The sequence below is a fragment of the Rousettus aegyptiacus genome, unplaced genomic scaffold (genome assembly GCF_014176215.1).
Source record: "Rousettus aegyptiacus isolate mRouAeg1 unplaced genomic scaffold, mRouAeg1.p scaffold_m13_p_1, whole genome shotgun sequence".
Taxonomy (NCBI): Eukaryota; Metazoa; Chordata; class Mammalia; order Chiroptera; family Pteropodidae; genus Rousettus; species Rousettus aegyptiacus.
Window position 1 is genome coordinate 87528826 of NW_023416284.1, and position 13121 is coordinate 87541946.

Sequence of the window (13121 nt, forward strand, 5' to 3'; positions counted from 1 at the left end):
CTACAGATATACAAAGATTATAAGAAAATACTGAGAGCAATTACATGCCAACAAAGTAGACAGTCTGAAAGAAATAGATACATTCCTAGAAACACAAAATCCCCCAAGACTGAGCCAAGAAAAAACAAAAATACTGAACTGACCATTTACCACCAACAAAATCGAATCAACAATCAAAAAACTCTGGGACCAAATTGCTTCACAGGTGAATTTTACTAAACATTCAAAGAAGAATTAACACCTATCCTTTTCAAACTATTGAAAAAATTCAAAAGGAAACACTCCTAAACTAATTTTACAAGCCATAATCACCCTGATTCCCAAACCAGTCAAAAACATTACAAAAAAAGGGAAAAGATAGGCCAATATCATGGATGAACATAAATGAAAGAATAAAATATTGGTAAACTGGATTCAGCAATATGTTAATAAGATCATACACAATGATCAAGTGGGTTTTACTCCTGGGATGCACATTTAGTTCAATATTCAGCAATCATTTAATGTGATACACACATTAACAAATTGAAAGATAAAAATCATTTGATTATATCAAAAGCTGCCAAAAAGTTATTTGAAAAGATCCAATATTTATTTATTTGTGGTAAAAAAAACTCTCAGCAAAGTGGGAATAAAGGGAACATACCTCAGCATAATAAAGGTCATATATGACAAACTTACAGCTGACACTATACTCATTGAGGAAAGGCTAAAAATATATTCCTTAAGATTAGGAACAAAACAAAGATGTTTACCTTCAACCACTTCTATTCAACATTATGTAGAAGTCCTGCCTATAGCAGTCAGACAAGAAAGAGAAGTAAAAAGCATTCTAATTGAAAAGGAAGATGCAAACTGTCATTATTTGCAGATTGCATGATACTATATAGCAATAACTCTAAAGATTCCACCAAGAGACTGTTAGAACTGATCAATGAATTCAGGAAAGTATTAAGATACGAAATTAATATTCAGAAGTTGGTTGCATTTTTATACACCAAGTATGAACTATCAGAAAGAGAAATTAATAAAACAATCCCATTTACAATTGCATAAAAACAATAAAATACCTAGGAATCAAGTTAACCAAGGAGGTAAAAGACCTGTTCCCAAAAATTATAACTCATTGAAAAAGGAAACTGAAGAAGATTCAAATAAATAGAAGCATATACCGTGCTCTTGCATAGAAAGAATCAACATTGTTAAAATGTTCATACTACCCAAAGCAATCTATAGATTCAATGCAATCCCTATCAAAATACCAATGACATTTTTCAGAGAACTAGAACAAATAATCCAAAAATTTATTTGGAATCATAAAATATCCTGAATAGCCATGGTAATCCTGAGAAAGAAGAACCAAGTTGGAGGTATTATGCTACCTTATACCAAACTATACTACTTGTAATCAAAACAGCATAGTACTGGGATAAAAACAGACACACAAACAGAGTAGAGAGACCAGAAAGAAATTCACACCTATACACTCAGTTAATCTATGAAAAAGGAGGCAGGAATATAGAATGTGGTAAAGCCAGTCTCTTCAATAAATGGTGTTGGGAAAACTGGATTGATAAATGCAAAAAAAAATGAAACTACACTACCTTCTTACAGTATATACAAGAATAAACTCAAAATGGATTAAAGATTTAAATGTAAGACTTGGAACCATAAAACTCCTAAAAGAAAACATAGCTAGTAAACTCTCTAACATTGCTCTTAGTAATATTTTTTTCTGATATATTTCCTTGGGCAATGGAAACAAAGAAAAAATAAACAAATGGGACTATGCCAAACAAAAAAATTTTTGAACAGCAAAGGAAATCATCAATAAAATAAAAACACAATCTACTGAAAGGGAGAAGGTATTTTCCTATGATACATCCGATAATGGGTTAATATACAAAATATATAATGAATTCATATAACTCAACAACAAAAATACAAACAATCCAATTTAAAAATTGGCAGAAGTCCTGAATAGATATTTCTCCAAAAAGGAAATACAGATGGCCAATAGACATATGGAAATGTGCTCAATGTCTCTAATCATCAGAAAAATGCAAATCAACATCACAATAAGATATCATCTCATGCCTGTCAAATGGCTGTTTTCAATAAATTAAAGAACAAGTTTTGGCAAGGATGTGGAGAAAAGGGAGCCCTCATGCACTGTTGGTAGAACTGCAAATTGGTTCAGCCACTATGGAAAATAGTTTGGAGGTTCCTCAAAAAATTAAAAATAGAGCTACCTTATGACCCAGTAATTGCACTTCTGAGTATTTATCCAAAGAAAACCAAAACCACTAATTTGAAAAGATTTATGTACCCCCATGTTCAATGCAGGGCTATACACAATAGCCAGGTTATGGAAGCAACCTAAGTGACCATCAATAGACAACTGGATAAAATAACTGGTAAAAAAAGTGAAATCTTGCCATTTGTGACAACATGGTGGACCTAGAGGGTACTATGCTTAGCGAATAAGTAAAAGAGAGAAAAACAAATATCATATAATTCCACTTATCTGTGAAATCTATAAAAAAGGAAAGAAACAAATAAACAAACAAACAAAACAGAGAATGACTTGTAGAGAACATTTTGATGGTTGCCAGATGGTAGAGGTGTTAAGGGGATGGGTAAGAAGAGGAAATAGATGAAGATGTGCAAACTGGCAATTATAAAAATAGTCATGAGGATGTAAAGTACAGCAGAAGGGGGTATAGTTAATAATAATGTAATAAGTATGTGTGCTGTCAGATAAGTAATCGATTTTATTGGAGTGATATCTTTATAATTTAAATAATTATCTAAACACTACATTGTAATTTAAAAATTACTACACTTGAAACTAATATATTATTGTATGTCAAAACTATTTACAAAGTAAAAATTTATTTTACAAAATGAACAAAAATGGAGCTAATAATCTGATGAAGACTATACAAATTTTTTAAGAATGCAAATAATATCAATAATAAACATAGTATATCTCTGGGGAGAGAGGAAGGAGAATGGAGTTTTGGAGTCAATGAATAGGAGCAATAAAAGCAAGAACAAATGATCATGAATTTAGGGTATGACTAACTCACACCTAGCACTTGATGTCCAAAAAGTAAAACTGTAATGTAAACAAAAAACAGGAAAGTTTTGGTAAACCTTGAGGGAGGTTGATGGGAATTAAATATGTTAATAACATTATAAGAGAAACCCAGCAATTCCTAGGGCTCCAGATATGCATCATCAACATATCTGAGACTATTTATCTGAGACTATTAAGCAATTGTTGGAAACTGCTACTAAATGGATGATTATGAGAATGGATGCTAGTTAAGAGGTAAAGCATTTTTTTTATTCTTTCAAGAGATCAAGAGTACTTTTTAAAAAGTACTACATTCAGAATGGCGGATTATCCTCCAGAAAGTTAGCAGCCCTTAGAAGTTCTCCCTTACCCCACCTAATGTGTAAGCTTCCTACACAGACTGACACCCAGGCTGGGTATCGCCTTTCCTTTTAACTTTGGCCAATCTGATAAATGTAATATGCATCTTTTCTTATCAATAACTCTTTAATTATTAGTGAGAGAGAACTTTGTATCCTACCACAGGTGTCACTTGGTTTACAGTCTGGTGCCCATTTTTCTGTGGGGCTGATTGATATTTCTTACTTGAAAGCATTTGTATTATGAACATGTTAATGTGCTTCCTTTACATATATTGTGAATAGTTTTTCCTACTCAGGGCCAGTTTCCTTCCAACTCTCTTAGAGAGATCCTAAGTAGTTCATCCTTTGATTTTTTTTTAAGCTGAAATAATATTAGGAATAGTATTCAGAATGTCTATGTCATCCTTTCTGCAGTGACTTTACTGTAAAATGTCTGGAAGTCTGTGTCTGCATCTAGATACTCCCATCCACTCAGTAAAATCAGACAATAATCCTCAAAGACCATGGAGTTCCTATCACCATCTTTTCATTATTTTACAATTATGAGTCTCAGCTCACAATTCATGAGTCCCAGCTCCTCATTGCACTGGCGAACACTGAGTGCTCATAGAGGTGTATGTAGGCAAGGATGTGGTTTGAACTCTACATCCTTGTGTCCCACTCACACCCCAGAAATCTTTACCACTCTGCTATTGGCCTGTGCAGGTTTGGGCTAGTCCACGCCAGGGTGTCAAAAGGCTGATGAGGTGCATAAGGAACTCAGATCTCATACTGATGACCTACAAACACTAATAATGACTGCACAGCTAAGGGCTTCTTATCTTTTTCCCCTTCTTCTAGCTGGCTTTGTTCAGACAAACCCCAAGCCAGAGAAGATGAAGGTGAGTGACTATCAGAGAAAGTGGGTCAGGGTTCAAATGTGAAGTTACTCTTCTGTCCTACTACTCAAGATCCTGCTCTCCAGCCCTTGTAGGACTCCAAACTCTGCTTTCTTCTATTTTGTGGTTTTCCCTAAACTTTTCTTCTCTTCTTGAATCTTCTTCAATTTTATAAATGGGTGTTCCTTGAGTTGAATATGGGTAGGGGAAAAAGGAGTCTCCTTACTGTGGTCCTTCCTCCCCTCTTTCTCCAGGTAGAGGTCACCTGACTATCCCTCCAGCCACATCAGTATCTGCATCTGAGCTGAGGCATGAGAGAGTGGTGGACATAAGAGCGAGTGAGGACCAGGTTTTAGAGAAGAGGCTGAGCTGAGTCATCTCACATGCTGCTAAGCAGGAAACCCATTAAGAGCAAGAAGTCTTTAGGGATGTATAAAGCCAGAGAGTCATCAGAGAAACATAAAATACATGGAAAGAATAATAGGAGGTCTAAAACAACTGGATTTGCAATCAGGAGTCGGATTCTGGCCTCAGTTCTAATTCTAATTCATGGTTCAGTTGCCTAATTGATAAAACATGTGTATGACAGTGGTAAGGGCAGTTCAGGGAAGGATAGCAATGAATTAGATGACTTGGAGCAAAAATGAAGCATGAGGTTAGGGACAAGTGAATCCTTATTCACATAGTTAAGTTACCACTCTTGGCCTTGTACAAGTCACTTCACCTCTGTTAGCCTCCACTTCCTCATTATAAATTTGTGAGTAACAGTATCTATGTTATGGGTGGGTGAGCAATAATTTTTACTCATATAATGTGTTCTATAAATGGCAGTTCTAGTAAGATCTTCCTCACTCTCTGAAATTGACTAGAGGACCTCCTGGATGACTATTTTTGAGAACTGATACATTTTTATGTTGCCCATTAATGCCTAATTGGGCGTAGAGACCCTGAGCTGTAGAATTTGCTCAATAAAATCAAAGAATTTGGTCTGGAGGTATTTGAGCCATATCATACAGACTTAAATAAACTTGGAACAACCATGAATACCTTGAGTAAGCTGGACTAAAAGGAGTCTTCAAGCCCAGAGTCCCTCTATGTCCCCACATCCTCATACCCAACATGATTTTCAGTAATTTTTATTGCAATAGCAAAGAACAAAAAACGACAAATTCTTAAAAATGTTTAGCTTGGAACCAGGTATCATGAAAACATAAATGGATACTTTTATATATTTTTTTCATACATGTCTCAGTGTTGCTGGTGCATGTATATGTGTATGTATTAGGGAAAACTCCAAAAGCCTGCATAGAGAAAATGTGTTCTCCCCAAGAGTAAGGACTGAGTAGCTACAACCTGGTGGGCTTATAAGACTGGAAAAAGTTTTGTTTTGTGTTGCATCACTCCTGGGAGGCCCCTTAAATATTTGAGAGTAATCAAAATGAATGCCTTCATTTTACCAATGGGGAAACTAAAGTCCAAGAATGAGAATTGCCCAGATTCACAAAGGAATTTAACTATAGAGCTGACTTTTGATTCCAGAAATCAAAGAGCCAGAGCTCTTTGTATTTCACCATGCTAATGAGTGTAGTAACTTTCCCAGAAGACCTAGGGGAAGTTAAAGAAGTAACTTTAACCATTGCGAAATACTTAAGCAATTTAAAGCCTTCCCTACATTGAGAGAATTCAGACAGGTATCTTCAAGTCGGAGCTAAAAAGTAGCCATATTTTCACAGAAGCATGAATGTCAGTGTGCTCTTCTCTTTGGCTCCCTTACTTCCAGGTCCTCCCATCCCAGCTCATGCATCTCTGCTCTTTTCCATTCATCTAAGCATTTCCTGGTATCCAGCCTCTTCCAGGGTAATAGGAAGAAAGACTTGACTGTTTGTTGCTCAAAAAACCATTGAGATTTTTCAGTCTTGTTATTGATATCTTATACAACTCTTATTTGTTCTCTGGGTCTCCATTAATACACATATTATTCTTTGAGTGCTTCAAAAGATTAAACAGATGTCAGAAATTGTTGTTACTAATATTATCATTTTTAAATCTTCCAGATGGATTGCTACAAAGGTGTGAAAGGTACCATCTATGAATACGATGCTCTCACTCTTAATGGGAAGGAACACATTCCATTCAAGAAATATGTGGGCAAGCATGTCCTTTTTGTCAATGTGGCCACTTATTGTGGTCTAACAGTTCAATATCCTGGTAAGAATTTATAGCCAAATCCCCTGGGGACTAGATTTTTCAGCTCATTATATTCTAAGTCATAATCGAAATTATGTTTTAATTTAAATTATGTATTAAAATAAATATCCATGATCAAATGACTTCATTTCCCAATGTCAGGAGTCAGCAAACTATGGCCCGCAGGCCAAATCTGGCCAATCCACTTTTGTAAACAAAGATTTATTGGAAAACAACCATGTCTATTCATTTTCATATTATCTGTGGTTGATTTTATGCTAGAAGGCAGAGTTGAGAGATTGTATGAGACCATCTGGCTTATAAAGTCTGAAATATTTACTATCTGACTTTAACAGAGAAAGTTTGCTAATCTCTTCTCTATGTCTTGTCTCTGCTTTGCTCCTGCCATTTCCAGGAGAATTAATATATATGTGAGAACTAGAAGCCTCTCCAAGTATTCAAATCTCCTTGGTAAATACAAGAGAGGGGATTGATGTTTTTGCAACTTTTGGGGAGAGTCTATAGGTAACTTACAAAGGCAAAGAAAAGAGGGATATTTTAAACTCAGAGCTACATTTTACCTGAAAGAAGGCTGGTAAAGAAGGCAATAAGGGGTGTTGAAATTAGAGAGGCAAATACTCCCTCTCTAATTTCAGCACCCCCTATAGAGGTAGTTTTTTCTTTCTCTCTCTGTGCATTATGCAGCAAAGAATTTTATCTTTCTCATACTTTATGCCATGTGGCTTAAAAGCCCATAAATAATGAACAGGATGGATTATACCAGAAACAAATGCACATCTTATATTTGAACTAATAGGAACTTTGGGGGGTTTTTTGTTTGTTTTTAATTATGTTTTGAATGGGTAATATATTCAAAAGATTCACAATTCAAAAGGTATAAAAAAGTTTGAGTAGAAAGTTTTCTGCCTCCTTCCTCTCCCTCCAGATAATGTTATCATGTTTACAAAACATACAATTTTTTTTCTGCTTTTCTCCCAGTTGATAATACACTACAAATATTATTTGTCATTTTGCTTTTTAAAATTAGTAAAGTGCTTTGGAATTCAGGCCATTTCCTCATTCTTTTTAAGACTGAAATATACTCTTAGACCATAATTTGTTTTATCAGTTTAAAGAAACTTTAAAAATCGATTTAGTCAATTCCCACTTTGTACATAACAGATGAGGAAACTGAGGAATAGTTGCTCACGGACTGAAAGACAAGCTTCCTGATTTATTGTCTCTTTCCTAGAAAAAGTGATTATCTATAGTGACTGAAGACAAGAGAGAAGAATGGAGGGAGAGGTCCTGAGGAACCATGTGAAAACAGGAAAGCAATCCCCATTTTTAAAAAAAAATAACAAAATAAAAACAACAACACTAAGAGGAGATACAGTTCACTGAACTGAATCTGAGTGGGTTTGGCTAGTGTTTGTCAGGAGACTGAAGCCATCTAGCCCCAAAAGTGTTAACAAAGAAAACGGTTATGAAAGTCTGAGCAAACAGGTGGGCAAACTTCCTGGGAGTGGGAGAAGGCAGTTGGAAGATTGTATTTTGGCATATCAATGAGGATTTTTAGGTAGAATGCATGTTTAACATCCCGAAGCACACTAGAAAGCTAGACTTGCAATTTCTTTAGTTCTCTTTGCCCTTGTCAGGTTTACCCACACTTTACCCAGGTTGAACCAGCCTGTACAGAGGAGAGTAGCCCACTTTCATTGTCCATGTATTTTCCTTTAAAAAAAAATTCAATCTACTAATTAACCAACCAGAGAAGGCAAACTGATTAACAGTGATGTTTAAACCTGGCTTTGTTTAAAAATTACCTGGTGAACATTTTTTTTAATTGTAGTAAAGAAAGACATAACAAATTTATCATCTTAACTGTTTTTAAGTGTACTGTTCAGTAGTGTTAAGAACATTCGCATTGTTGAAAAACAAATCTCTGGAACTTTTTCTTCTTGCAAAATAGAAACTCTCCCCATTAAATAACTCCCCTTGTCCCCTCTTCCACTCAGGTCCTAGAAACCACCATTCTATATCTGTTTCTATAAATTTAACTACTTTATATAACTCACATAAGTGGAATCATGCATTATTTGTCTTTTTATAACTAGTTTATTTTACTTAGCAAAATATCTTCAAGGTTCATCCACATTGCAGCATGTGACAAAATTTTCTTCCTTTTTAAGGCTTTATGATATTTCATTGTATGTATATATCATATTTTGTTTATTCATTTATATCAATGGACATTTTTTTTCACCTCTTCACTATTATAACTAGTGCTATGAACATGGTTGTACAAATTTCTCTTTGAGAACTTGCTTTCAATTGTTTGCATATATACCCCAAAATGGGGTCTCTGATAGCTCCACTTTTAATTTTTTGGTAGAACTCCATCTAATTTCCCATAGCAGTTGCACCATTTTACATTCTCACCAACAGTGACCGGGTGTGCTTTTGAGTAATAAAGAGATTTGGAGCAATCTCAGAGGAATGGAATCAGAGAATTCTCTCAAATAGGTCCTAGTCATCCCTAATTTTAAAGAAGGGCCCACAGCTGGTTCTGATGTGTTGCAATTTGGTAAACACTGTACTTTAAGAAAGGACTTCGAACATGTGTTTAGAGATTTAGTATCTAACTTCATCCTTGCACTACCAGTCTTTCTAACCTAGAGGCATTTTTTTTTCCTATGGGCCTCTGTTTCCTCCTCTGTAAAATGAGATCTTTCTCTACACAAGGCAAAGTCTAGCCAGACTGCCATATTGTCCCCTCTCTACCACAGAACTGAGCATGCTTCAAGAGGAGCTGAAGCCATTTGGCCTAGTTGTTTTGGGGTTTCCCTGCAACCAATTTGGAAAGCAAGAACCAGGAGAAAACTTGGAGATCCTTCCAGGGCTGAAGTAAGCGCCTGCTTAAAACTCTGTAAAAGGCCTCTCTTTCTATCTTTCTTCAGTCTCCAGAGTACCTTACATATGAGAGACTTACTGGAGGAGTGCTGAATTAATAGGCTCAGTGACATCCACAAATTCATTTTAACTTTGACCTACCTGATGTGAGTCCAGTTGTGTCCAGAGGCTCTCCCCATCCCTGGGTTGTGAGACTTGGATAGACTGTGGAGGAGCAAGAGCACTGAAATAGCTGGTACAAAAACAGTGTAAGGGACAGGGACAGGTTATAGAACAGAGAAATATTAAGTGAGTCAAGGAGTCCAAAGTAAAAAAAAAAATGAAGAAAAAAGAAAGAAAAGCCTCATTTTAACTTCCCGGCCCTGTCTATTACATTTCCACCTCTGTCTTCCCTTTCCCATAATCTTAAATTCTGGTGCCCCTTATAACTTTCTTAGATTCTGGAGCTTCCTGGGAATATTATGACTCATTACAGGTATGTCCGTCCAGGGGGAGGATATGAACCTAATTTCCAGCTTTTTGAGAAAGGGGATGTGAATGGTGAAAAAGAACAGAAAGTCTACAACTTTTTGAAGGTGAGTGATTTACTGACATAAGCTTCTTCCCTAATATTTCTAGCATAGATTTGATGTGGTAGAAATGGACCCAAGGGTACATGCCTGGAGGTAGAATTGGACTCTCTGAAAGAGATCTCTAGATTAGCAGAGGGACTGAGGTTTAATCTGTTAGTATCTATGGGGCTCTTGCTTTGCATGGTGGAGAGAGAGTTGTGTAAAATGGCACTTTTACTGGGACTCTTCTGCTCATTGACATTCATTCATTTGTTCAAGGTACATTTACTGAGTGCCTGCTATCAATAAGCAGTTTGCTAAATACTGAGGATATAAAGATGAATAAGACACACTTCCTACCCCTTGACGAACCCATTCTAGAGAGGAAGGCATAGAAATCAACAAGTATTTATTAAGTGCTTTTTAGGGAAAAACAACTTTTAGATATAGAGAGCACAAGAACTGAAGGATCTCTGAGGGGTACCAGAGTTAATTGTTCCTTGGCTGCAAGCCAAAACTGGCCTAGGGAAAGATTTTTATAAATTCTCAGTAAACTGAAAAAAAATCAAAACAGTATAACAAGTTTTAAAAACTCAAATGATTTACAGGACTGCCCTTTATTCTAAGATTATGACCTATATGCAATTTACCCTTAAAATAATCTTTTTTATTAAATAAAATAATGAAGTGTTTGTTTTTTAATTTATTTGACAAAACAAAATGCTGGTGACTCTATGTTGGACCCAAAAGACATTTTTGAAATTCTACTGGCCCACAGAGCCCCAAGACCTGGGAAACCGCATTCTAATCCAAGCTATTAGCAGAAAAGGAACCCAAAAGCTAAAGAGGTGACATGACTTGCCCATAGCAACATGATTTTGTGATGAGATCATGGGAAAAAAAACATTAAGAGGGAACACACTTGCTAGAACATCTACAACATTCTTGGAACTAGGCATGGTGGTAATTCACAGAATTTATTAAGAGTCACACGAAATTAAAACATCTAGCTCTGAAATGGGGAGTGAATCACCTGTAAGTGAAAATTGCCTGGATCATCCAGAAGCAGAAATGATGTTGTTGTTTTTCTTCCATTTCTATGCTTCAGCACTCCTGTCCTCACCCCTCTGAGCTTTTGGGCTCTTTCAAACATATCTCCTGGGAGCCCGTAAAGGTCCATGATGTTCGCTGGAATTTTGAAAAGTTCCTGGTGGGCCCTGATGGAGTCCCTGTCATGCGCTGGTCTCATTGGGCTCCAGTCAGTACAGTTAAGTCAGATATCCTGGAGTACCTCAAGGAATTCAAAACTAAATAGAAAGGCCAAGGTGGGGGGCAGAAGTCATCCTGCTTTTCACCTGAAGACCTTTTCAAAATATCCATCTTTTCACTATGCTCTCTTTCTGAATGGTCTCCTCTTTACTAAATTGCCTCTGTACTGCTAAAATTCACACTCTCTATTAAGTAGATTTATGTTTGGAATGCTACTGTTCTTTCTCTTTGCATGAATATGTGCATGAAGAACAAAAGAATAAAAACTCTAAATTTTCAGACCTCTGTCACAAATTTGATAATTCATATCCATCAAAGGAAAATCATTCTTCCATGAGAAAGGTTCAGTCTGTCACAATATCCAAAAGAAGAATGTTCTTAGACATTCTGACCCCCTCTCTCTCTCTGTACCCTAAAGGTAGATGAATAGCCTTGGGGGTTAGAGCCATGCAATCTATGTTCCACTTCACATTTTTCCTCCCCTAGGACAAATGTGCATTGTCAGCTTCCGACTCTTTTCAAATCTGTCATCATTCATGGTACCCACTTCTCCAATTAACCTGTCCTTTTCCTGTAGTAGCCCCAAGGTAGAGTGAGAACACAAAATTACCTCACCTAAAGGGAAGGACATCTTCATTATAGTAAGACCCAGAGCCCCTCTCTAATTTGGATCCTACAAAAACTCCTTATTGTCTTTTCTTATAACTCTTGGGGAAGGCACACTTTGAAAGATGGGCTTTCCCTTAACCCTAGGTTCCTCACCTTCAGTATGAGCCTTACCACTGTTTCCAATAAAATGTTTTCTGTTGCACCTGGGATCACTGTGTTGGTTTTAAAATCCTATCCTGTGTCATCTCTCTCCTCTTTCTCACTCTGTCACAGATGGTGTATTCCTTAAATTATCTGAACCCCTCAAACAGAAAGATTTATCCTCCCAGGTCCTTGGAAGGTTGCCTCTTGATATCTCTCAATTGTCATTCCTCTTTAGGAATTGCCTCAGATAAAGGTCATGTCCCCTTTCCAGGGGCAGCCTATATTCAATTATTGGTCAATGAGTGGTATAAAGGCCAGCACCTGACTTCTCAATTTAGGACAACTCCGAAGGCCCATTCCACCTGCAGAGACCCCAGAGGGTAGGTTGATGCCTTTTTGTACTTGCAGTATAGCACAATTTTTCCCTCTGACAAATTCTGCTTCTCTTCTTTGCCCCGCAGGCATTGACCCTGTAGTAACAACCCAGTAAAATTTCTGAATACACACACATCTCCTTCTTAGAATCTTTCCAGGGAACCCAACCTGCAACAGTGGTACCAAAAATGACCTGAGAAAGAAGATGCTAAGATAAAATTTTTGAAACTGAATTATCCACCATCTGGTTGGCAATGAGGGAATGGGTGCAGCACAAACAGCCGCTGTCATAAAGTAGCAGTGAAATTGTTACAACTTTTACTAAACCTGAACTCGAACAGTACACTGGTGGAAGAATATGCACTAATATGTGTTCAGTCCTTCAATTTTCTTGGTCCAGAAAGTAGTGAAAGCTGCTCTAGATGAGACTCAAATTTACAACATCAGCATGCTTTTAAGGGTGTGCTATCATATAAGTACCATGCACTAGCCAACTGTACCCCTGTTACTATGCCAGGTTTGTTCTTAGAGAGATATAAATGAATATGCTTTCATAGGTAAGAATTTTCAAAATATTTTTATTAGAGGTATTAAATGATATGAACAAAATGGCAGCTTCTGATATGGGACTTCCACAAAAGGAACCATTTCTCCTACAACACAGAGTTGCTCCCAGGGCCGAGGGTTACACACACATCTGTATCTTAATTTTCCATTCAGATTCCCATAACTTCTCTAAATTCAGACTGTT

The 13121-nt window shown here is 36.6% G+C and overlaps 1 protein-coding gene across 2 annotated transcripts; it reads left to right on the forward strand.

Annotated features, from left to right (window-relative positions):
- Positions 1-4238: 4238 nt before the first annotated feature.
- GPX5 (glutathione peroxidase 5) lies at positions 4239-11288 on the forward strand. Of its 2 annotated transcripts, XM_016133327.1 has the most exons (5): positions 4239-4325; positions 6377-6530; positions 9299-9416; positions 9898-9997; positions 11082-11288. In XM_016133327.1, the coding sequence occupies exons 1-5, from the start codon at positions 4239-4241 to the stop codon at positions 11286-11288; spliced, it is 666 nt and encodes a 221-aa protein (XP_015988813.1). The 2 variants fall into 2 exon arrangements, with proteins under 2 accessions (XP_015988813.1, XP_015988814.1); XM_016133328.1 differs by lacking the exons at positions 9299-9416; positions 11082-11288 and having other exon boundaries at positions 9898-9959.
- Positions 11289-13121: the final 1833 nt, after the last annotated feature.